General features: G+C 48.1%; 1 protein-coding gene across 1 annotated transcript in view; it reads left to right on the top strand.

The window, feature by feature from the left end:
- Positions 1-27,039, top strand: part of LOC144770733 (sialic acid-binding Ig-like lectin 8) — a 398,100-nt gene that overhangs the window by 193,091 nt on the left and 177,970 nt on the right. The window contains exon 3 of the mRNA XM_078655471.1: positions 6,585-6,626. Within this exon, the coding sequence (XP_078511597.1) occupies positions 6,585-6,626 (42 nt within the window). The remainder of the gene's footprint in view (positions 1-6,584; positions 6,627-27,039) is intronic.

Here is a 27,039-nt window from a genome sequence, read left to right on the forward strand (position 1 = left end):
CACAGGTCATGCTAAAGGTCTTTGAGCAATTTATCCTTAAATCCAAGCTGGTCATAAAATCAGTGAAGGAAGTGACTATGCTTTGCATGGCCATCGGTGTCCTGATCATTAGGACAGCGTCATCAGCATATAATAACGCTGGGACATGTCTTTTACCAACCATCGGCATGTCCCTGCCCTCCTGTAACAATATCCTCTCTACATCATTAATATAGAGTGTAAAGAGAAAAGGGGCAAGGACACAGCCTTGTCGCACTCCCCTAGCAATGTCAAATATCTCTGTACATTCACCATTCTTCCCATATCTGACTCTGGCTGATGCCCCCGAATAGAGTTCCCTGAGAAAATGAACTATTGATTTCTCTTCTCCTAATTTCTCAAGGATCAGCCATAGTTTACTATGGGTAACACAGTCAAATGCTGACGTCAAGTCAACAAATGTTAAAAACATGCAGCCACCCTTAGCTTTAGTGTACTTTTTCAATAAGGACATTTGATAGTACTCAACCCTTTCCTAAAACCATATTGAAGATCGCTGATTATTATATGTTCGTCAGCCCAAGACTGAAGTCTATTTAAAATCACACGGGCGAAAATCTTGATAGTAGAGTCCAAGAGCGATATTGGGCGGTAGCAATCGCAACTTGCTCTATCGCCTTTCTTAAATATCGGCACTATTATATACTCACACCAAGAGAATAGAAGGCCTTTACGAAATGTTGCATTAAAAAGCTGGGTGAGAATCGGGCCCCACAGACCAGTGTTATTTTTATATAAGTACGCCGGAACCCCATCGGGTCCGGGAGCTTTCCCTGCCAGGCTAGCATTTATACTTGCAATTAACTCCATTAAGGAGATATCTGGATCCAGAGTGACCAGTGTGTGATGGGAATCCTCCACTATTTTGTCTATTATTAAGGAATCTTCCTAAGTACTTGTCACAGAATATAATTCTGAGTAATGCTTCACCCACTCCCTCTCAGTGATAGCTGAAAAAGGGGCATTTACTGCTTGCCAAAAAGCTACAGTATCTCTGCGTAAGGATGCCTCGCACAATGTATCCCACGCTTCCTTTTTTAAGGTATTATTCCTCTTTTTCAAAGTCTTCTTATAATCATTTCTCAAGGCTTTGATTAAAGTACGATCCTTGTCGGGAACTTTTAAAGCGTGGTTAAGCTTAGATGACCGCCCAGGCACCCAACACCCAGGCCAAGCACACAGCAAGTGCCGGAGCAACAGAAAATGCCCGAGAGCGCACAGCACCCAGACCAAAAACCCACCAGGCCAGACCCCAGCCAACACTGAAGCAGCCACGGCCCGTGGAGGGAGTTTCGGTGGGGGCAGAGAGGTGGGGCGGGGAGGGGCAGGGTGAGGGGTGCTAAAAACCGGAATATGGACAATTGAAGGTAAGTAAATAATGTAATAAATAAAAAGAATTTCGTAGCTCCCCCTGCATCGCATTTTGCGCCCCCTTTTGCGATGCAGGGGGCGCTACGAGCAGAGAAGGCAGAGGGCCAAGCAACAGCAAATCTCAGACACCCCACAGCCAGGAGGGTGTACCCCACAGGCAAGAGGAACCACACAGAACTGCCCTCCAACCCAATTGGGCGTGGGGGGAGGAGGCACCAAAACAGACACACACTGGGAACAGAGTCCGGGGAAGCAAGCGAGAAACAGGAGTGAGCCAGGACACCGGAACCAGGAAGAACTAAGAACGCCCAGCAAAACAAACCCCGGAGGTCAGCAAGTCAAGGGGGCCCAACCAGAGGCCACACTGAACCAGCAGGAAGCCCGCAGACCAGGAGCAACAGGAGGCAGACACGGACATGCCAACCCAGAAGCACCAAACACCAGGACCCAACACAAGCAGACAAAGGACCCGCAGCCCAGGAGAAAAAAAGAGGGTGCCAACCATAAAGGAGCAATGGGGAAAAACCGAAGCCTAACAGCATCCAACGGCAGAAACAAGGACACCCAACCAGAGGCGAACCAAGTCCGGAAAGAGATCGCTGGTAGGAGCAGGCACAGAAGGACCTACCAGGGCACCGGCCTGAAACCAAGAGAGCACACCACCAGGACACACAGAAAGAGCAGGCAAGGACGCAAGTCCGAAAAAAGGCCAACCAATGGACGCCCAAAACCAGCAGAAGCCAGAAAGCCCCAGCAGACCAAAAGAGGGGAAAACAAGGCCAAGCCAAGGACACAGCAGCAGCGAAAGAGAGCCAGGTCCCAAACAGCAGAGGCACGAATGCCAGGGATCCAAAACGCGAACCGCCACCGGAAATATACCCCGGGGGAGACGCAAAGGAAAGGGAGAGCAGGGCCCAACCTCACCAGCTGGAGAAGCCGACAGCCACAGGCACCCCCAGGTGGCCCCAACCAGGAACAAACCAGGCCCAACCGAGCAGAACCACAGAGACCAGGCGAGAGCTGGCTCGCCAGTGGAATCAGGAGGGGTACTAGGACACACCAAAAGTGCAAACCAAAGGCAAGCCCAGGAAACATAGCAGGACGCAGCAGAAGCAAGGGAACACAAGGCCACACCAAGGAAACCCCAGAAACCAGGAACAGCCAGCGCTAGAGCCAGGAGCAACCAAAAACAACAGCACAGAGCACGGAAGAGGCAAGAAGCAGAAGACAGCACTCAGCCATCCCCCCACAAAGCAACCCAAGCACACAGGAGGGCCCGGAATACACACCCGAAACTCCAGAAAGGTATAAGAAGAACACAACAAACGCAAAGGAGGCAGCAACAGGGAAAGTAACCCCCCAGCACACGCCAACTCCTGAACCCCAGGGAGGCCAGGCCCCAGAAAGGAAGGGGATCCCGCACTCCAATAGACAGAATGAGCAACCCCGAAGAGAGGCTGCAAGAACCCATGGCACAGCCATGCAGGGCACACAGCCAGCCGAACCGGACACCAGCAGAGGAACAGAGCCTGCCGCACAGGCAAGGACCCCTGGGAAGGGAGAGCCAACCCAGGGACCCAGCTCACTCAAGGCCAGACAGCAGCACCTGCACCAACAATGCCCGAGGAGCAGGACTGTGCAGCAACATCAGAAAAGCGGGCCGACCCGGCAGGACCAGGACCCCAAGAAAAGGCAAGCACAAGCGAGCCGACGGCCAAGAGAGGACCACAAACCCCAGTCACACCACCTGGAGAGGCCACACATTGCAGAGACAAAGTGGCGATGAGCAACAAAGCCCACAGTAACCCAGCGGAGCACAACACAGGAGCCCAGGAGGGAAAATGTGCCAATGGGACATGCCGGTACAGTCCCGCCTTAAGTAGCAGCGGATGCGCTGCCCCAGCCCAGCAGCCAGAGGCAGCCCTGGAGCAGGAGGCCTCCGAGGCAGAGAGTCAGACCGGCGTCAAGGCCCCGCCAGAGAGACAAGCCTAAAAAGACAGCACACAACGTGAATCAAAACACCGGCAGCACCGCACAGCCCAGCACACCAACCCAGCCACCCGGAACACCCAGGAAGGCAGGAGTCAAGGACAAGGAACAGCCCAACAGGCAGGAACCCTAGCCCTGCAGAACAACTCATGAGGGCAGAAGTGGGAATGCATGCAGCACAAGCAGGAGGCCCCAGGAACAATCCCCGGCAACTCCATGAGTCACCGCCATCCAACATGGCCGCGGCCAACCCGCCAAAATACGGAACAGGAGCGGGCGTACTGGCACCACACACAAATAAAAGGCATCACTGGGCCAGGAACCAGGACCAAGCCACACACCACTTGGAACCAGGCAGCCCCCCAGCCCAGCAGGAGAGAGGGGCCGGGAAGCAAGTGAAAGGAGCATAGGGGAGAATGGAGCACCCAGCAGAGTGGGACAAGCAGGAGGCGCCCGAAAGACGCAGGCACCCAACAGCCAACAGTCAAGAGGCAGTGACAGACTCACGCCTCACATGCAGGAGGCACAAAAAACCCACAACCAGGAGGCACAGGAGCCCGGCAGCAGAAGGCCAGCAACAGTAATCAAGGACTGCCGGTGGAAGGCATGGGGAGAAGAAGCAAACTGCCCAGAATCAAAGGATGTAGAGCGCCACCGCCGAGACACAAACCACATACCCCAGCCATAAGGACAACCACAATAGCCGTTAGGCTATACCCATTCCCAGTAATGACGGAAATACAAGAAAGAACTGCTGTAGAACAGTTATGCCACAGAGGAAGACAGACTCACGCTCCAAGAAGAGAAAGTGAAGCAGCCCGGTCGTCCCACAAAAGTACGGGACCTCACAGCATTCCCAGTGCACACATGAATAGAAACCAACCCGTGCACCTCGGGAACTAAACTCCATAACACACCGAGGCCAGCACAGAGTGTGTGGACATGATGAAAAGGCAGGAAGAAACTAACCCACGCAGCAGCCAGAGGCAGCAGCCAGAAGGAGCGCCATACCATCACAGTCTCATCCTCCTGCAGCTGCAGTGGAACTTGGGCAACCAGCAACCAACTGGGCAGAAGGACGAGCAAGGAGCAGTTCATCGCGCTCCTCCAGCATCAGCGAAGCAGACCCGCAGCGCGGGCAACATGCACCAGCCCCAACTATGCACACACCCGGAGGAAGGAGCAAAAACCGCTATGCGGGACTCACCTGGGGCAGGAGCCCGACGCCACCAGCATTAAGGCCCCCACCCCAACAGCAGAAAGGTCTCAAGGGCAGACACGGCACATAGCAAGCATGGCACGTCTCCCAACCAGTCCAGCCTCAGGAAAACGTGCACTGGACCCAGAAGTACCCAGGAGCGCACCAGCCGCAAAGGGCCCACGGTCCAGACAACATACCGGCCATCATCGTCACGACCCCCAGCAAGCCCAGAAGGTCATGGGACACACCAGGAAACCTCCCCCCTCACAGCCAGGCAGCCAAACGGGGAAGGAAGAAAAAGCACACCACTCAAGCCCAGCAGGGGCAGCGTAACAGCACACCACGTCCATTCTGTCGATAGACAGAAAAAAAGAACAGACGGGGTGCTAGGTAAGAACTGCTTATATGCTCCCGGTGGGAGGGGCAGTATTAGGGTCCCAGCATGCCTCTGCTCTTTTTTTCTGTCAGGAGATGGTTATCTCCAATTAGTTAACGAATGGGATGAGGAAATAAGGGACCTGGAGGCAATGGCTTATCCATTAATATAGTGACATAAACAAAGCCAGTAAGTTTGTGTGAGAAATTGGCTGTTGATTGACTGGGGTGTGAGCCCTGGCCAAAGTAACAGCCACAGACCCTGGCTGGGTGAACCACAAAAAGTCACTTAATTAACTATGCCTAACCCTGGATAGCTTGGAACAAAAGGCAGTCTGGCTCAATTTAGAGGCAATGTGTAAAGTATTTATGCCACACAAAAATAGTAATAAAGTGAAAATATGTCTGCAGACTACTATTAAGAAGTAGGAATTATTATGTCGAGAAGAACCTCTAAACATTTGAGATTGTACATTCTTGCGATTTTTAGCATTTAGTACTGCCTCAGATAAATGGCAGGGCACTGTTCCAGGGGGACTGAAGATACAAAGGTGGCATGAGGTCTTTCAATGAATTTGGGTAAAAACAAATCAATTGTGTATATTCAGTCCAAATACAATGCAGCACAGATGCTCTTGCATCCCTCTTAGGTACATTACAGATCTGGATATTGTTAGTGGAAATTCCAAATTAGAGCCCTGCAAAAATTTGTCTGTATGTATGTGTTTTTCATATAATACAAAACAAGCCAAAAGGTGGAGGCGTGTTGTAAAGAGTCAAAGGCAAAGATACGGGTATTGAATGGTTGATGGAGAAGCTGTGTATAGACATCAGTATTGGGCTGTTAAGCATCTAAGGTAGTGTTCTTTTACATGAATGTCTTTAGCTCTTTTCTAAGTTGAAAATGGGAGTTTCATTTCCTGGGTGAAGAGTCAGAGAAGGTCTGTTGCCTTCTGTTCTGCTGTTTGCACTATGCTGTCTCCTATCTGATGATGTCCTGGCTTTGCATGTGATTAGAGCCAACGGAGATAGTGAGCTTGCCAGCCAGGTAGATTTTGGTGCCATCTTTGTAGAGGATGCAGGTGGTTTTGTAGGTGATTTGGGCAGAACTAGTGGCGTTTCCTCTGGGTGGGGATTATGTGATCATATTTCTTCAGGCCATTGATTACGTTTGTAGTGTGGAGGGCTGTGAAGAAGGGCATTGCCAGCAACTAGATGCAAGAGTACAAGGGCTCAAACAGCAGTTTTGAAGTTGCTTACTGGGTGATATTATCACATAATGCCTGTTTCTCAAAAGCCTAAAATATATAATCTTAGATCAAAAGACGGCACCTTGCATGTCCTTTCAGGGTTTTCTCTATGAGATTATTGTAATAGAAATGGTAAGTGCTACGATAAACAAGAGGATTTGCAGTCCTTTGTGCATTTCTCAAGAATAACTCTGAAGTTGCACTACCTTTAGCTGAAATTATTGAGAATGGGTAGCAAAGAAATATTTGCTTAATTTTGGACCTTACTAAGAGGAGTTTAAAAGCCCTTATATGATAGTGCTTAATAGTTCTAGTTTTCACAGCAATCATTTCAACATACTGTGTGTGCTCTGTTACAGATGCACCTGCTGCACCAGAGATTATCCAGTACGACACAGAAGGTAAGGCATTGACATGACTCAGTGTGATTGAATACTGTATAATGGCTGTTTTTGTTCCCAAATTCAGCAGCATACTATCAATCTGATTTCAAAGTGGTAGATCAAAAGTTAAAGGTACAGTTCTCTTCAACTGTCTAGAGAATATGATGACATTACTTGCACACGACCATGTGAAGCTAGGCACAATGCACGATCTCTGACTCTGTGGCCCTCATTGTCCATGGCCCAGAGGAAGGAGCAGTATCTATTGCACCCAAATAAATCCAACAACATAGGAGATGGAATTCATCAGGGGCAATAAAAAAGTACTTTATACAAGTTACCCTTCAATAATGGTGAATACAATGTGAATTATGGTACATACCTAATTTCCTTGTAATTACTAACCCTTTTTCCTGTTTAATTCCAGCAAGTTTAAACTTGAGAAATTTAAAAAGACTTGGGGCTTTATTGCATCCAGTAATTACTGAGCGAGCTAAACTTGGCATCACTTGGTAGCTCTTTTCCTGCAGAACAGGAATTGTAATTTACTGGGAAATTCATAATGGCCTAAGACTTGACCTTTATTGCAATTGGGTTCTCCCCAATCAGAACGCCAGTATTTTTTGCTTTTTAGATCACCCGGTTTTGGACATTTTACTGTGGGTGTGTCTCACTACATGCGTCTCACCCACGGTAATCAAAGGGCAAATAGACTGCTCCTGTTTCCCGCTATTGTCCGTCTTTTAATATTAGGCCTCTGCAATGCAGCAAGGACAAGGGGCACTTGACTGATTTCATATGAACATGTGTTCACACATGTGCACTCTTTTGCTGGCTGCGCAAGGGAGACTACTGTCGGGCGCAGCCTGGCAACTGCGCACAGGTTTCCTGGTGTAAAGGGGACTCTGCAGGATTAGATATTCACCTGGGATAGGGCTTAAAATGTTAGTGTACAATAATAGGGAAAGACTCTGTTATCTACTGTTTTGTCTATAGTGACAGTCTATTATACACATAGGGAGAAAACTGTCTTAGAGTGCAGTTCTGCTCCCCTTTTGCCTACAGAGACCATTGACATCTTGAATTGTGGTATAACCTGTGCAGGAAAATCATTTATGTAACTTCTAAAATGATATCTGTACACTTCATGGGTCATCTTGAGATTCATATTTCTCTGGCTCGGCTGAGGATCAGAGGCCTTTTGTCACCCTGCTGTGCCCAGTTAATTACATTTCTCTTCAGAGTCCGGAACAAAGGCCTCCCCACACAAAGGTTGCAATTAGCAGTATTTCACCCAGCTCCTAAGGAAAAATGGGGTGGAGTGAAATGATCTGTGTCAATCACTCAGCTGTCACACTGTACATTTGCTGGGCCGGCCTTAGCCCAATGCATAAATGAGAGGCCACAGACAACTGGAGCCAACCCAGAGGAGAGGCTCTCTTTGAACATTTGATATGAAGGACCCTGGCAGTGATGTCAGTGAGTGGCAGCGCTGAGAACCCAGGAGCAGATGTGACCAGTGACTCATGGATAATGCCATTTTGAACTGGCACAGTATGCTGTGCAGGAGGGTAAGAACAGGGGTGGAGTGGTGACGTGGCACACTAGATTGGCCAGGGGTGCCTGACTTCAGGAACATTTATCTTCACTTTAAAAAGTCTTACACAAGAGGGAGACTCTCTCTTGCCTGTGAATTTGTTCTACCCTCATTTTAGCTCTTTCTCCCCTTATGGTGGCCCCTGGGTGACGGGACCATCATTTAATTAGTGTTATTATTTTGTTCAATTAAATGGTGATAACTAGACCTCACCACCTCCACTGAGTTAGCGTGGGTTGCTTTGCCTCGCTATCCCGAGAGAGTCAGGAGCTACAAGGGGGTGTTTGGTTCCCAGTGAGAGGACAGTGGACCAATTACATATGCAGGCAACACAACTAATAATCCAGTTTCATACATTGGTGGCATTGGTGGGACACATAGTATCCCATTCACTTTTGCCACACATTACCTATGCATAAATGTGCACATATCAGAGCACAAGGGGATCTCTGTATGTGGGAGGAAAAGCCTCTACACATGTCATGTGAAATTATAGATTGTGGGTTATTGTATTAACTGTGTTTGTTATGACCAGTTTGCATTTTTTGAAATGTGATGGTAGGGCGGGCTTTCCCAAACAGGGTTGGTGTGCATGAGGAGGGTTCTTCTCTATAGGTTTAGGGGCTACAACAGGTACCCACACCATAGATCTGGGTGTAGGGGTGAGCCCTGCTTCTGGGGGTGTAGGAAGTGATCAGAGGCTCCAGGATATTTTTGGAGAGGAAGTCCACAGTGAGCCATTCTTTTTACAGTTTTCTTGCCTTTGGCACAGGTCAGAAACCAGTAGAAGGATGTAGTTGGAGGATACCCATGAATAGCTGACTCCCCCTAGGGGCTCCCACCATGAGGGTGAGCGGTCCCCTAGAAATTTCCCCAAGGGGGTGCTAGAAAGTTGATTATCTGGTGGGGAGGTGGAGCTAGCCCAGGGAGGCTAATTGAGATGTGTGTGTAAATGTAAATGTAAATGTGTAAATGTGTTGGACTTGTAAAGCGCACTGCTGCCCGTAAGCGTCCTGGCGCTGAAGACCGCTGGGGAACCCGTCCTGGCTTTCCCTCTAACCAGGGAACACACTCGGTAACTCTGGGCATTAAGCTTGCCTCATCTCTACAACGGCCCGGACGTGTTCCCCAGCGGTCTACAGCGCCAGGACACTCGGGTAGAGTAACAGTGCGCTTTACAAGTATCCCACATTTACATTTTTACAGGTTTTAGATCTGTCCGTTGTGTTGGCGCCAGTGCTGAGGCACTTAACTCTTGCTAGGAGAGGTGTGGTGAATGTATGCTCAGTTTGACATTTCTCACTCATTAGCCAACCCTGAGTGGGCCTTCCTCTTTCACCAGAGCACCCACAGGGTAAGCCATAAGGGGCAAAGCAAGTGGTAGGCGAAAAGCAGGGCAGGTACACCTGTGTGTTCCATTTACATGTAGTGAAGAACCCCCATGTGTTTTTCTCTACCTAGTAGGCTGACTCTTCCTATGGGATACCACCGGTTTGCTGATTCTCTTTTAGTGGCCTTGGGGATCTGGGCACTTTCCCACTGTAAATGCAGTGTGAAAGTGAATAAACGCTTCCTACACATGTTAAGAAGCAACATTCTGCAACACCATCTACAACCTCATCGCCCCCTAGCAATAAACTTTCATGACTACGTCCTACTTTGTGACCTCATCTTTCAAATTGACAACACCAACTCCAAAACCCTCCTGGAGATCCTGAACAACATCGATCTCACCCAACTGGTCACTAAACCCACTGACAAAGCCTGACATACACTTAACCCCATCAAATTAAGCCACACCAAAGAAGTCAACTGGACTGATCACAACATTGTATACTTTAACATCACCAGCACCCAGCACACCATCACCAGGCTCCAGATGTCCCCCCATAGCAGCTTTAGCTTTAGCATGGTGACCGAAACTCAGTGGTCACAGGCACTCACCACCTCCCAACCTGAGGCCTCAACAGACCTCGACCAGGCCGTCCAGAACTTCACTGTCTGGATCACTGGCAGCGCTGACAAAGTCACCCCTCTGAAACATACTAATCCAATGCGTACACCAGACAGGTTAGCTGGTGCATCCCTGAACTCAGGACCTCCAAGAGCAACTGCCACCAACTTGAGAAACAATGGCATGCTACCAACAACCCTGCAGACAGAGCAGCTCACAAAATAGCCCTCAGCAACTATCACTGGCACATCAAAGAAGCCAAGAAAGCAGCCATCATCACCCACATCAACTCTGTGGCCAACTATACAAAGAAGCTCTTCAAATTTGTCAAAGAATGCTCTAACCCAACAGCCATAGAGAGCACAATCCACCCCTCGCAAGAACTCTGTGACACACTCTCCGATTACTTCCACAGCGAGATCGCCAACATGTACAACAACTTCAACCTCCAACCCACCACCCTCAACCCCAATGGCCTCTACGAAACAGAGGTCATCAGCAAAACCATTACCACCTGGTCTTCACTCACCACCCTGAAAACATCAGCCATCATGTCTTCCATCCACTCTAAGGTGCCCACAGACCCCTGCCCCCACCAACTCTACAACCTCACAATGACCCCATCAGCATGCAACTCACCGACATTCTCAACACCTTCATCTCGAAGGCAACCTTCCCAGACTGATGGAAACATGTGGATATCAAACCCTTCCTAAGGAAAGCCTCCACCGACCCCAACAATCTCAAACATTACTGGACAATCTCCCTGACCCCCTACCCGGCCAAAGTACTGAAAAAAGCCATCAACCAGTAGCTCACCGAATTCCTGGAATAAAACCACCTATTGAACAAGTCACAATCCGGATTCTGTGGCAACCACAGCACCGAGACTGCAGTGATTGCCACCAAAAACGCCATCAGGACACTCCTCGACCATGGAGAAAGAGTGGCACTGATTCTCTTCAACCTCTCCGCAGTGTTCAAAACTGTCTCCCACAATACCCTCCCTGCAACATAGGCATTCAGCAGGACGCACTCAAGTGGATCGCCTCCTTACTTACTGGATGCACACAGAGCATCCGGCTGCCTCCCTTCACCTCTGTACCCAAAAACAGCATTTGCAGGATACCACAAGGATCATCTCTCTGCCCCACCCTGTTTAATATCTACATGAACCCCCTCACAGGTGTCCTCAGATCCCAAGTCTTGAACATAATCTCCTTCGCAGAGGACACTCAACTGATTCTCTCGTTCACCAACGACCCCGCCAACGGAAAAACAAACTTCTACAATGCCATGACCTACGTAGGTAATGGATGTGAGACTGCTGCCTCCAATGTAACTCCAACAAAACTCAAGTTCTGATTTCAGTAAAAAACACCTCAGCTTGGGACTAAAGCTAGTGGCCTGCAGAACTTGACCTACACCCACACTGATTGACCATGCACGCAAAAACAGCATCATCCTCGACGACCAACTGACCATGAAACAACAAGTCAACAGTCACCTCCTCCTGCTTCCACACACTCACAATGCTCTGCAGAATCATCAGACAGATCCCAACTAACACCAGAAAGACCATCATGCACACCCTCATCACTTTCCGCCTTGACTATGGCAATGCTTGTATCTCCACCCAGCTCCTCAGAAGACTCCACACCATACAGAACACTGCAGACTCATACTGGACCTCCGCAAATGTACCCACATCGCCCCCACATTAGAGACCTCCACTGGCTCCCCAACCAGATGGAAATCCTCATGCATGACTACAAAGCCCTCCATGCCCTAGGACCTGCCTACATCAACCACCAACTGAAATTTCCTTATTTACAAGGAAGCGCTAAGCCACATTAAGTGGCTTAACACTGCCTTGTAAATAAAGCGAAGCCCCTAGCGCCACTACAAAATCTGCAAAAGTGACGTTGTGGTGGTGATAGGGCTTGTAAATATGCCCCTCAACCTCTTCTCTGCCCACTGTTTTGCATTCTACAAACCCATTCCGGTCTGTCTTTGACATAATCTCTGGATTACAAAATAACTCCGTCTTTCTCATATTTTGGAATGACTCCTTGATGTAACTAAGACATGGAATTTTAAGAGCTTGGTCACGTGACAAACTGTCCCTTAAAACAAGCCTGAGTTTTTCCCTTGTCCATACCCCAATCCAGCTGAGCAGGGTTGAAGGGCTATCAAATCACTGAGAGAGTTAACTCACAACTCTTTATGAAGATATAGAGACAGGTTACTTTGGGGGAGACATAGCAAGCGCCTGAAAAATATATTTTTTATAACCTGAAGTTGATTAACTGCTGCACATCCCCAGATGTCACAACTGTATGTTTCCATAGAGATAAATTTTGCTGCTAAATCTTCACTGAGGCCTCTAGCAGTCTGCTTCCCAGTCTAGATGCAGAACCTTAATACAGCTGTGTTGGCTCTTATAAAGTCCTCTTTTGTGGCTATAATTAGAGGTTTCCTGTTCATATTAAAATTTTAGAAAAACACCAAGCTATGGGATAGTTTTTACATAAACATAGGTTTGATTACTCATGCAAAAAAAATTGGATCTAGTGGAGGAAAGACCCACCACCATGCCAAAGGATTTAGAAAAATTAACTGACAAGGCCAGCTTGTTCAAACAGGCCACAAACGTATTCAATAAGGTTTGTAGACCCATGGTGGTCCTAGCCATAAGTACGGCATCACCTGTGTAAAACAGGACTGGGAGCAACTGAGTTTGTATTTTAGGACAGTCTGCCTATGCAGTCACTGGTTCCTGTTCAACCCAATTAAATGTATGATTGTTTTATTTGTGGAGATTTTTATATATGACGCAAACTAGACCCGAAGGTATCAGAGGACTTTACATGAGCACCAGTTGCATTACAGACAGACACATTCATGTTTTTAAGTGATTTGCCCAGAATCACAGGATGTTGAGCATCCCTGCCAAGACTTAAACCTGGTTCCCTAGCTTCGAGGTCACCCACTCTAGCTGTTAGGCCATATCCTCTAAAACAAGGGGCAAGTATACACACTTGGCAAATACCACTGCATTTTAAAATGATGAGTATGAGTGGAGTTATTGTGTAATAGCAGATGCTGCTGTAATATAATGAAGCGGTACAAAAGGGGGTGGTAATGGACGGAGCATCTGAACCAATCAAACACTCACACCCAGTCAAAAGATCTGGGTTTAATCCATCACCGTACTTTAGCCCACTCCACCACCCCAATTCAGACATGGCTATATGCAAATCAGTCTGACCCTGTGCCTCATGGGAACAGTCCAGCCCGAACTGCCAAGCCATGCCTTCCCTGGACCGGAAACAAGCTTCCGAGGACCGGTTTCTGGCATTCCAGCCGTCTTCAGCCCGGCTTGCTTGAATCCAGTGGCAAAGTGAGCAAGGGAATTCAAGTCGGAGCATACCCTGCCACACTTATGGCAGCCAAAAGTGGTACAAAAGGGGGTGGTAATGGACGGAGCATCTGAACCAATCAAACACTCACACCCAGTCAAAAGATCTGGGTTAAATCCATCACCGTTCTTTAGCCCACTCCGCCACCCAAATTCAGACATGGCTATATGCAAATCAGTCTGACCCTTTGCCTCATGGGAACAGTTCAGCCCGAACTGCCAAGCCATGCCTTCCCTGGACCGGAAACAAGCTTCCGAGGACCGGTTTCTGGCATTCCAGCCGTCTTCAGCCCGGCTTGCTTGAATCCAGTGGCAAAGTGAGCAAGGGACTCACGTCTGAGCATACCCTGCTACACTTATGGCAGCCAAAAGCGGTACAAAAGGGGGTGGTAATGGACGAAGCATCTGAACCAATCAAACACTCACACCCAGTCAAAAGATCTGGGTTTAATCCATCACCGTTCTTTAGCCCACTCCGCCACCCCAGTTCAGACATGGCTATATGCAAATCAGTCTGACCCTGTGCCTCATGGGAACAGTCCAGCCCGAACTGCCAAGCCATGCCTTCCCTGGACCGGAAACAAGCTTCCGAGGACCGGTTTCTGGCATTCCAGCCGTCTTCAGCCCGGCTTGCTTGAATCCAGTGGGGAAAGTGAGCAAGGGACTCACGTCTGAGCATACCCTGCCACACTTATGGCAGCCAAAAGTGGTACAAAAGGGGGTGGTAATGGACGGAGCATCTGAACCAATCAAACACTCACACCCAGTCAAAAGATCTGGGTTTAATCCATCACCGTTCTTTAGCCCACTCCGCCACCCCAGTTCAGACATAGCTATATGCAAATCAGTCTGACCCTGTGCCTCATGGGAACAGTCCAGCCCGAACTGCCAAGCCATGCCTTCCCTGGACCGGAAACAAACTTCCGAGGACCGGTTTCCGGCATTCCAGCCGTCTTCAGCCCGGCTTGCTTGAATCCAGTGGCAAAGTGAGCAAGGGACTCACTGGAGTCAAGCTATCCAGGATGATGAAGGCTGATAGCCAGAAACCGGTCCTTGGATACTTGATTCCGGTCTGGGAAAGACATGGCTTGGTAGTTTGGACTGGACTGTTCCCATGAGGCACAGGGTCAGAGCTGATTTGCATATAGCCAGTGTCTAACCCAGGGTGGTGTGGAGTGTAAAAAAATGATGGATTTAGGCCCAGATCCTTGTACTGGGGTGAATGTATGACATTGTTCTACATTCTGTCCATCAACTGTTTTTTTGCAATTGTCACCCCGAGTGGGCTGGTTATGCTCAGACGTGAGTCCCAAGCTCTCCACACCACTGGAGTCAAGCTATCCAGGCTGATGAAGGCTGATAGCCAGAAACCAGTCCTTGGATGCTTGATTCCGGTCTGGGAAAGACATGGCTTGGTAGTTCGGACTGGACTGTTCCCATGAGGCACAGGGTCAGAGCTGATTTGCATATAGCCAGTGTCTAACCCAGGGTGGTGTGGAGTGCAAAAAAACGATGGATTTAGGCCCAGATCCTTGTACTGGGGTGAATGTATGACATTGTTCTACATTCTGTCCATCAACTGTGTTTTTTGCAATTGTCACCCCGAGTGGGCTGGTTATGCTCAGACGTGAGTCCCAGGCTCTCCACACCAGTGGAGTCAAGCTATTCAGGCTGATGAAGGCTGATAGCCAGAAACCGGTCCTTGGATGCTTGATTCCGGTCTGGGAAAGACATGGCTTGGTAGTTCGGACTGGACTGTTCCCATGAGGCACAGGGTCAGAGCTGATTTGCATATAGCCAGTGTCTAACCCAGGGTGGTCTGGAGTGCAAAAAAACGATGGATTTAGGCCCAGATCCTTGTACTGGGGTGAATGTATGACATTGTTCTACATTCTGTCCATCAACTGTGTTTTTTGCAATTGTCACCCTGAGTGGGCTGGTTATGCTCAGACGTGAGTCCCAGGCTCTCCACGCCACTGGAGTCAAGCTATCCAGGCTGATGAAGGCTGATAGCCAGACACCGGTCCTTGGATGCTTGATTCCGGTCTGGGAAAGACATGGCTTGGTTGTTCGGACTGGACTGTTCCCATGAAGCACAGGGTCAGAGCTGATTTGCATATAGCCAGTGTCTAACCCAGGGTGGTGTGGAGTGCAAAAAAACGATGGATTTAGGCCCAGATCCTTGTACTGGGGTGAATGTATGACATTGTTCTACATTCGGTCCATCAACTGTGTTTTTTGCAATTGTCACCCCGAGTGGGCTGGTTATGCTCAGACGTGAGTCCCAGGCTCTCCACACCACTGGATTCAAGCTATCCAGGATGATGAAGGCTGATAGCCAGAAACCGGTCCTTGGATGCTTGATTCCGGTCTGGGAAAGACATGGCTTGGTAGTTCGGACTGGACTGTTCCCATGAGGCACAGGGTCAGAGCTGATTTGCATATAGCCAGTGTCTAACCAAGGGTGGTGTGGAGTGCAAAAAAACGACGGATTTAGGCCCAGATCCTTGTACTGGGGTGAATGTATGACATTGTTCTACATTCTGTTCATCAACTGTGTTTTTTGCAATTGTCACCCCGAGTGGGCTGGTTATGCTCAGACGTGAGTCCCAGGCTCTCCACACCACTGGAGTCAAGCTATCCAGGCTGATGTAGGCTGATAGACAGAAACCGGTCCTTGGATGCTTGATTCCGGTCTGGGAAAGAAATGGCTTGGTAGTTCGGACTGGACTGTTCCCATGAGGCACAGGGTCAGAGCTGATTTGCATATAGCCAGTGTCTAACCCAGGGTGGTGTGGAGTGCAAAAAACGATGGATTTAGGCCCAGATCCTTGTACTGGGGTGAATGTATGACATTGTTCTACATTCTGTCCATCAACTGTGTTTTTTGTAATATAATGAAGGTCCCTCAAAAAATATGCAATGTCCAGATCACCCCATATCTAAAAGAGGATATACCACAATTTATCACGATTAGCTCTGTTAAATGCCAAAGTAAGGTCCAAACAATTGTGGTTGGTGACATACAACACAGTGGAGTGCTACAGCTAGCAAAGTAAACATACATATATACATGATAAAATTACATTGCATTTAAAGTTACAAGAAAGAAAAAATCACAGTTTCACTTACCATATCCTGCAGCATATTCTCGATGCTCTCCAGACTTTTCTTAAGGGTGAGGTGACGTCATTCAGCCAAATACCTTATCCATTCCAGATGCTGCTCTCATGCTGTTAATAATGTTAAGCAGCATGAGTGAAATGCCCGGATTTCATTACAAGACAGGAGGCTACATTATGCATTAATCTTTTTAATGCAGCTCACAGCCGCTTACATCACAAAGGTTAAGAATAGAACTAAGTGACATAGCAGTGTCCATAAAAGGCGTGTGCCAAGATAAATCAGCCTCTTTTAAATGCGGCTCACAACAGATAAGTAACCTCTTACAATCCTTACTAACTTTATACCAGTTTGCCAGCTATGACTGTACTTTTATTCTGACATGATGTCTAACTTTATTATTGAACTGTTTGCGAGGCTTCTACCCCTCCAACTCCAGACAGTACTTCCCTCAAAGAGGAAGAGGCTCACGCGGAAGAGGCTTTCCCGCTCGTGGTGCTCCCAACAACACCACCTCAAGTAAGTGCACCCCTTTCTTCTTCCCCTCCAAAAGTCGGCGGCAGACTAAAACATTTCCTTCATGTTTGGGAATCCCTGACCCAAGATCCATGGGTTCTAGAAACAGTTCAGGGCTTCAAAATAGACTTCACAGAGATTCCTTTCCAATCTACCACTCCCAATCCTATGACTCTTTCTCCGGAGCATCTAGAAATCGTCAAGGAGGAGGTTTCCTCTATGTTAAAGAAGGGCGCAATAATAGAGGTCCCTTGGTCTCAAAAAATTTCGTGAGTACCCTTTTCCTAGTCAAAAAGAAAGACAAGGGCTGGCGCCCAGTAATAAACCTTCGAGAGGTAAACAAGTACCTCGTCTACCGTCATTTCAAGATGGAGGGCATCCATCTGCTCAGAGACCTTCTTCTCCATGGAGATTGGCTAGTCAAATTAGACTTAAAAGACGCCTATTTTACCATCCCCATGGCAATAGAGCATCAGTCCTTTCTCCAATTCATCTGGGACAATCGCCTTTTCCAATTTCAGGCCCTCCCTTTCGGTCTTTCTTCCGCCCCTTGGTGTTTCACCAAAATCATGAGAACGATAGTCTCCATCCTAAGAGCCAGGGGTATTCGTCTCATCATTTATCTAGACGACATACTAATAATGTCCCAATCTCACTCTCAAATTCTAGAAGACTTGCAAACCTCTATGAACCTCATAGAAAGTCTTGGGTTCATTATAAACAGGGAAAAATCAACCCTTTTACCCTCCAAATCTTTGGAGTTCCTCGGCTTCACCGTGGATACTTCGACCTGTCTTCTCTTACTTCCCAAGAAGAAGATTGCCAAATTCGGAAAGAAATCAGATTTGTTCTCAAACATCACTCCTTATCCCTGAGAGAACTAGCCAGACTCCTTGGCCTACTCTCTTCCTCGATACAAGCTATCTTCCCTGGCCCCCTCAACTACCGTGCTCTTCAGAGAGTAAAAGCCAAAGCTCTCAGATCCGGACTTTGGTATGGAGACCAAGTCTCTCTAGACGAAGAAGCCAAACTGGAACTTTCCTGGTGGCTGGACAATTTGGACGCCTGGAATGGAAGAGCTATATTTGGTTCATCTCCAGACTTCGTTCTAGAGTCAGACGCCAGCCTTCACGGTTGGGGTGCTCGTCTTCTCGACCAGGACACTGGTGGTATATGGACCCCTTCGGAATCCTCCCACCACATAAATTTCCTAGAAATGACAGCCGGGCTCTATGCTCTCATGAGCTTCAGACAATCTCTCCAAGGCAGATCCGTCCTCCTGAAGATGGACAACATCTCCGCAGTCTCGTATATCAACCGTCTTGGCGGTACGAGATCTGCCGACCTTTCGGACCTAGCCAAGAAACTCTGGATGTTCTGTCTGGAACACAGGATCTCCCTGAGGGCCGAATACCTCCCCGGAAAATCCAACCTCTCCGCAGACTGGAACTCGAGGTTCCTAGTAGACTTCAGCGATTGGAAACTCAATCCAACCATTTTCAATTCCCTATCCGACCTTTGGGGCCCCTTCGATGTGGACCTTTTCGCGAGTCGCTTGTCCTCCCAACTTCCACAGTATTTCAGTTGGATGCCAGACCCGGGTGCTCTCGCTGTCAACGCTTTTCCCCAACCTTGGGCCCCTCTCAGACCCTACGCCTTTCCCCCCTTTGCCATGATTCAGAGGGTCCTTCAGAAAGTGAGACAAGAACAGTGCTCCCTGGTCCTGATAACTCCTTTCTGGCCGTCTCAAGCTTGGTTCCCACAGCCTTGGAACTCTCTTACGACATTCCTCTCCTAATCCCGGCCTCCCAAGGTCTCCTCCTAAACGCAAACGGAGAAGATCACCACCTGGTTCTTTCAGGGAGCCTGAACCTTCTTGCTTGGAAAGTGTCAGGCAATCTAACCAATTGTCTGGACTTTCGTCATCTGCTCTTACACTCCTCGGAGAATCTTGGGCACCTGGAACACACTACAGATATAATAACATCTGGAAAAAATGGTCTAGTTGGTGCTTGGAAAGGGACTTGGATCCCGTGGAAGCTCCTATCGTTAATATAGTCAATTTCCTCGTGGAACTTTTCGACAGTGGCCTCTCTTATAGATCCATTAACTGTTATAGGTCTGCCATTTCCGCAGGTCACTCTATTGTCAACGGTAAAACGGTAGGTAAAAACCCTATTGTTTGTAGGGTCCTTAAAAGTATCAGACTTAAAAGACCCCCCAGACCTAAATATCAATCTGTTTGGGATGTTAAATTGTTACTTGACCTTTTTTGCTCCTGGCCTGATAATTCCCTTCTTAACAGAAAATGTCTTTCAATTAAACTTGCCTCTCTTCTTTGTTTAATCTCCTGTCGCAGAGTTTCAGATGTTAAAGCTTTGGACATCTCCAATAGATGTTATGAGATGTTCGGTGTTAAATTTGAAATTTTTAGGAGAACTAAGACCATGTCTGACTCTATCTTCTATCCACGTTTTGACTTTTGTAAAAAGCTCTGTGTGGTTGATTGCATGAAGGAATACGATTCCAGGATGTCTAATCTTCGACCCCCTGATGCAAATCAACTCCTCGTTTCCTACGTTAAACCCTTTAAACCCATCTCATCCTCCTCTATCGCAAGGTGGGTTAAATTGGCTATGAATTTCGCTGGTATTGACCTTTCAAAATTTCAAGCTCATTCACTAAGAAGTGCAATGGCCAGCAAATCATACTGGTCAGGTGGTAAGTTGGATACTATCCTTAAAGCTGCTGATTGGTCTAATGCTTCTACCTTCGCTCATCATTATTGTAAACCAATTGAACATGTTTCTGATGTTGTGATTCAGGGCTACCAACATGCATAATGTAGCCTCCTGTCTTGTAATGAAATTGCGATTCTCCTATTAACATGACCAGAGAATCTGGATTTCATTAAAGACACGGAGGCTAACATTATCCCTCCCGTCCCTCCCTTGAGGGATATTGAGGATTAATTTGGTTTACAATGTTTTGAATGTTTCATACCTCTAACCTTGCTTTTCTTTGCTTCTGAAGGTTTCCTTGTGCCTTTCTTGACTTGCCTTATTTTCTTTCAGACAATTCGAATTGATGACCCGCATGGATCTTACAAGTTTCAAGTATACTTCCTTCAAGTTTCAAGATCTGTTCTTCGTTCAAAGCATTCTAAAAGAGGCTGATTTATCTTGGCACACGCCTTTTATGGACACTGCTATGTCACTTAGTTCTATTCTTAACCTTTGTGATGTAAGCGGCTGTGAGCTGCATTAAAAAGATTAATGCATAATGTTAGCCTCCGTGTCTTTAATGAAATCCAGATTCTCTGGTCATGTTAATAGGAGAATCGCAATTGGCTGTAGCAGGCTGTCTAAGGTCTCCAAAATGCACTGGATGTCTGCACCTTCTCTCCAACCCAGCTGTCTATGACAGCTGGGTTGAGATGTTTGAATTGCGCATGTTCGGCTGTCCGTAGTAAGAGAGCCCGTCAAACCTACATGCACACTTCAAACTGAAGTGGTCACTCTTCATTGCTGCCAATCAACAGCAATGCCACACTGGCCCACCCCCATATTCCATTCAACATCCAGTAAAATCTAAAATGGTAATAAATCATTTATTACCATTTTATTTTCCACTCTTTCTGCGGGGAGATATTAGGAAGGGGAAACATCATGGTTTTGCTGAAATACGGGTGGTTCAAATTAAATCATATAAGTCCAAGGAGCAAAAAGAGTCATATCTATTCGAAGTATTCAAAGCCGGAAACACAACACGGTCCATGTGGGGGTACGACCTTGATGACTAACCTTTTTCTAAGGTGCAGAGCATACCACCTCTAGCCTATCAATCAATCAATCAAGAATTGTAAATGTGGCTAATGACCTGATAGGGCATCCAGGCTCTTAGAAAGTTGCCTATAAAACAAGCCTAGAAGAAGGGACTGTATTGTTGGATGTTTACTAGATCTTGAGGGAACTATTGGTGGCTAGAACTTGTGCTGCTTCACTGCAGCGATTAAAGTTAATGGCAACACAGTCAACCGCCTGATTTTTCACTTCTTTCCCCAGCCAACTCACTCTTCACTCTTCATACTTCATATTGAACGGATCATATATCAATCAATCAATCAGGGGGTTTAAAGAGTGCGCTACTCTCCCAGGAGGGTCTCAAGGTGCTGGGGGGTGGGGAGGGAGAGCAGCTCCTGATCAGTTGAAGAGCCAGGTCTTGAGGTCCTTCCTAAATGTGTGTAGGGTTGGGAAGCCTCTGATGTTCACCGGGAGCTTATTCCTGGTCATGGCTGCAATGTAGGAGTAGGCTCTCCCGCCTGCTCTGTTTCTGCATATGCAGGGGACTTCTGCCAGTGTGAGGGCGGCGGAGCAGAGGTTCCTCTTGGGTACGTGGAAGGAGGCTCTCTCTTTGAGGTATTTGGGTCCGATGTTGTAGAGGGATTTGTAGGTGTGGGTGAGGAGTTTGAAGGTGATCCTCTTCTCGACGGGGAGCCATTGAAGATTTTGTAGGTGTTGGGTCAAGTGTTTGTGATGCGGTGTCCCGAGGACGAATCTGGCTACGGCGTTCTGGATGGTAGGGAGTTTGTGTAGAAGAGTTCTGTTGATTCCGGGGTGTAGGGCGTTGCCGTAGTCCAGTCTGCTGGTTAGGAGGGCGTGGGTGACGGTCCTTCTGCAATTGGTGGAGTTCAAATTGAAGGTCTTGCGTGGGACACTCAGGTGGCTGAAACTGGTGGAAGCGATGGCGTTGATCTGGCGGCTCATCGAGAGGGAGGAGTCAAGGATGACATTGAGGTTTCGTGCATGGTCTGTAGGGGTGGGTAGATTTCCGAAGGCGGAGGGCCACCAGGTGTTGTCCCAGGGGGAGGTGGACGGTCCGAGGATGAGGACCTCGGTTTTCTCTGAGTTGAGCTTCAGGCAGCTATCTTCCATCCAAGCTATGACGTCTTTCATTCCTTCATGGAAGCAGAGGCTGGTGTCTTCGGGATTCTTTGTGAGTGAGAGGATGAGCTGGGTGTCTTGGCCGTAGGATATTATGCTGAGTCCATGCTGTCTGACGATAGCTGTGAGGGGGGCCATGTAGATGTTGAAGAGTGTGGGGCTGAGCAATGATCCTTGGGGTACTCAGCAGTTGATATCGGTGGGCTCGGAGAGAAAGGGAGGGAGTCCGATCCTCTGGGTTCTGCCCGAGAGAAACTATTGGAACCAGTTGAGGGCGGCTCCTTGTATACTCGCGTCATGAAGTCTGGCTGCAAGAGTGCAGTGTGAGACAGTGTCTAAAGCTGCGAAGAGGTCTAGAAGGATGAGGGCCGCAGTGTGTCCCTGATCGAGTAGTATGTGCATGTCGTCAGTGGCAGCGAGGAGGGCGGTCTCGGTGCTGTGGTTGCTGCAGAATCCAGACTGGGAGGCATCTAGGATAGAGTTCTCTTCAATGAAAGTGGTCAGATGGGCGTTTTACCAGTCTCTGAGTGACTTTAGCCGCGAAGGAGAGGACAGAGATGGGCCGGTAGTTTTTCAGGTTCGTTGGGTCAGTCATTGGTTTCTTGAGGAGGGGTTTGACCTCCGCCCCCTTCCAGTTGTCTGGGGAGACACCGGATCTGAAGGAGGCCTTGATGGTCCATCCTAGTTCAGGTGCGATGGCGGCGACAGCCCTGTGGAATATGTGCAGTGGGCAAGGGCCCGTTGGGGCTGCTGAGTGGGTTTTCTTCATGGTCGAAGTGATGAGCTCGACGGTGGCGGGATTCCATGTCATGACGGTTGGCTTATCGGTGGCGGTGGTGAGGGGGGTGGTGTCCAGCTTCTGTTCGCTGAAGTTGTCATAGAGGACCTTGATCTTCCGATGGAAGTAGGAGCTAAGCTTGTCGCAGAGTTCTTGGGAGTGTGTGACATCTGTGGCTTCGGTGGGGGCTTTAGCGAACTGCTGTATGACATTGAACAGTTCCTTGGCGTTGGTTGCGTTTGTCTGGACTGGTGGAGTCTAATCATTTGCTTCCCTGTGAGTGAGTAGGAGAGAAAGTGAGATACTATAGCTAGTTGGTCCTGGGCTCATGGGTACAAAGCGCTAGGCTGTCGCCTCCCACGGTAACAAGGGGGTGGTAGGCTTTTGACTCACTTCCTGTTTACTTCCTGGTCCACTGGGAGCGGTTAGCGCTCTAGTGGATCCACACAGCGCTAAATAGGCGGAGCGCCGGAGGTGCTCGCTGCGGGAAGGAGACGGTGGCAGTGTCTCCAACCCGCTTGCCGGTTGCCTCAAGCAAGGAGAGCGTCCATGTAATGGTACTAATTTTAAATCGAATTCAAATCGAACTGTGGCATTATTTTATTGAAGTAACACTGAATTGTAAAAGTGTAATTTTAAAATTGGAGCGCATTACTTGCACCACACGCACTCACTAAGAAGCAGCTCTGCTTCAAGCCATCCTCGCGTGACCCACGGTTGGTGAAAGCGCTAGGCTGCCGCCTCCCACGGTAACAAGGGGGTGGTAGGCTTTTGACTCACTTCCTGTTTACTTCCTGGTCCACTGGGAGCGGTTAGCGCTCTAGTGGATCCACACAGCGCTATATAGCCCTCGCGCCCTTTTGAGCGCGCAGCGATCGCGCGCAGCCCCGCCGAAGACCCGCCAAAGAGCTGCCCGTCTGCGCCCGTCCGCGCCAGGACAAGGCACAGGGGCCACGGACATTGCTCCCTCTCTTCTATCACGATTAGGTATGAATCCTCATCTTATCACCTATACTACTCAATCCCTACTAGACTTAAAACCGCTGTCCGCATGTCGTACTAAAATACCATGGCATACTGTTGAGGGAGCCTTCTCATGTTTAGAATGTCATCATCGATTGCTCAGTAATTACATTCCATCTGAAGCAGAAGCCCCTGCAATAAGGCTAAAGTCTTTCCTTCTTAACGCGCGATCCCTGCCCAAACATCAGCATGAGGTATAGGATCTGGTACACTCTATCCAGCCAGACATAGGTTTTATCACTGAAATCTGGATGAAGCCCCACACCATTACAGCTGTAACAATGGGGATCCCAATCGGATATAAGCTTAAACATCTAGATAGAGAAGGGAAGACTGGCGGTGGCCTAGCAATTATACACAAGGATGATTTAAAGGTCACTATATTCTCACAATATCAAAGTTTACAACTTGAAATTATGTTTTTTAAAATTGACCTTACTAGCCACATATTCTGGAAAGGAGCTCTGGTTTATCGCCCCCCAGGACCAAACCCAGATTTTCCCCTCCTTCTCCAAGAATTGCTAGCGCCCCAACTCAAATCCAATGAAGATTTTATTCTTCTAGGGGATTTTAACATCCATGTAGACCAACCAACACTACCTGAATCCTATTCCCTTATCACTGACCTGTCAAATTTAGGTCTAGAGATAAAAAACACTGGACCCACGCACAGTGGTGGCCACACGCTAGACCTTGTCCTCTCCAACTGTTCGAAGCTCACCTGCCTTCCAGCAAGAGAGATTTTATGGACAGACCACTTTCTTCTAGAAATCTTACTCTCAATTCCCAAAAGACCTAGTAATAAAGGACCCTCCCTTCCGACTTGGCGCCGCCAATGGCATAAAATCTCCTTAAGTAACCTACAGGAAATTTGGGTACAACCCACCATACTAGCAGAAGACACAGTAGATACAGCACTGGCAAAATTCTCTGGCTCAATTAAGCAAGCCATAGATACCCTGGCCCCTCTAAAACTATACAAAGAGTATCCCTCCTCTAAACAAGAAAGTTGGTATACTCAGGAGTTAAGGGAGGAAAAACAGAAATGTAGGCAAGCCGAGAAAAAATGGAGAAAACATAAGACTGAGGAGACTAGAGCGGTCTTCCGTCACGTTCAATCCAATTATTATAAAAACATCAGACAGGCTAGAAAAAATCGTCTTCTGCAACAGCAAAACTTTATAAAACCCGCCGCATGTGAGAGCCCTGAGGAGTTCTCACAGACCTTATGCGACGAGATATCATCTTTCTTTGAGAGTAAAATAAATATTATATATGAAAAAATAGTGGCTGCCAATAACAGCACGAGCGGCATCAATAAGATCACACCTTTAACCCCGCCTAAAGATAATGCACACCCAATATCATTCTTCCCCCTTATTGAAAGTACAGATCTCCCTCATCTCATTACTCACATTAAATCAGGATCTCCAAATTACCTCCTCCCTGCCAAGATGGTCCCTCTCCTGATCCCTCTCCTGGGCCCCTTTATACAAAATGTTATTAACATCTCTCTCACTAAAGGACAAGTCCCAGCAGATTGGAAAAGGGCGGTGGTAAACCCAATACGCAAGAAAGCTGCATCCCCATGGACCGACCTTTCCAACTTGCGTCCCATCTCACTCCTGCCATACATCAGCAAGATAGCTGAGAAGCATGTGAACACCTATCTGTCACAACATCTCGAAGCGACGGAGGGCCTAGACTATTCTCAATCTGGTTTCAGGCCGAACCACAGCACCGAATCAGCCCTCCAAACAGTGACCAATAACATCAGAATGGCACTGGATGGAGGCAGCTCTATGATTCTGGTGCTGTTGGATCTCTCCGCCGCTTTCGATACGGTGTCTCACAAAGTGCTTCTTGAGCGACTAAAGGGCGTAGGACTGGAGGGTGTGGCACTGGCATGGATGGAAAGCTTTCTATCAGGCCGTTCTCAAGAGGTCAGGTTGGGCTCCCACAAATCCATCTACAGGGAGCTCAATAAGGGAGTGCCACAGGGTTCCTGCTTAAGCCCTACACTTTTCAACGTGTATGTGGCTGCCCTGGCCAATCTAGCAAGATCATTTGGGTTTACACCGGTGTCGTACGCTGACGACACCCAACTCCTCTTTCCCTTTAAAGACCTGACACCTGCAATAAAAAGATCTTTTGCAGAGGGAATGAGAGCAATATCTGCATGGATGTCATCAAATTGTCTCCAATGCAATATAGGAAAAAAGGAGGTCATGCTGTTTGGACAAGCAGCAACACACTGGACACCGGATTGGTGGCCCCTGGAATTAGGCCCTGTTCCCAGCCCCAAAAGCACGGTGAGAAACCTTGGAGTGTTATTAGATCAGACACTCACTTACAAGGACCACGTAAATCAGGTGGCTAGTACCTGTTTCCGAGCCATCGGAATGCTAAGAAGAGTGTTTCCCTATCTGCCAGACTGCCATAGGAAAACACTCGTGCAGGCATTAGTCATCAGCAGAGTGGATTACTGCAACGGCCTTCTTTTAGGAGCAAATGAAGGGCATCTCAAAAAGTTGCAAGTGATCCAAAATACGGCAGCAAGGGTAGTCCTTAATGCTCCCCCCAGGACTCCCTCCCTCCCTCTGCTGATCAGGCTCCACTGGTTACCAGTGAGGATGCGAGTGCATTTTAAGACCCTATGCACTATCCACAAAAGTGTGATAGGCAAAGGCCCAAAATATCTGGCCAACATCTTCCTGCCCTATGCCCCTGGACGAACCCTTCGCTCTGGCAACCAGCAGCTTTTGCAGGTGCCCAGAATAAAAAAAGTCCAGACAAGGAGGGCGAGCTTTGGCCCATCTTGGACCAAAGCTCTGGAACTCCCTACCTCTTGAGATGAGAATACTTACCAACCATCTGACCTTCCGTAAGGTCTTAAAAACGCACCTATTCCCCAGTAACTGATCCCTCTCTGTCAATATGTACCATTCATCTACCCATAATCATCTGAGGATATTCTCACTGGCAAAGCGCGGAGATACCCCTTCGGGGGTCTATTCAGGCGCTATAGAAGAATATAAAATAAATAAATAAATAAATAAATACTAAGGTGGTGGGA

Source organism: Lissotriton helveticus, chromosome 7 (genome assembly GCF_964261635.1).
Source record: "Lissotriton helveticus chromosome 7, aLisHel1.1, whole genome shotgun sequence".
NCBI classification, from domain to species: Eukaryota; Metazoa; Chordata; class Amphibia; order Caudata; family Salamandridae; genus Lissotriton; species Lissotriton helveticus.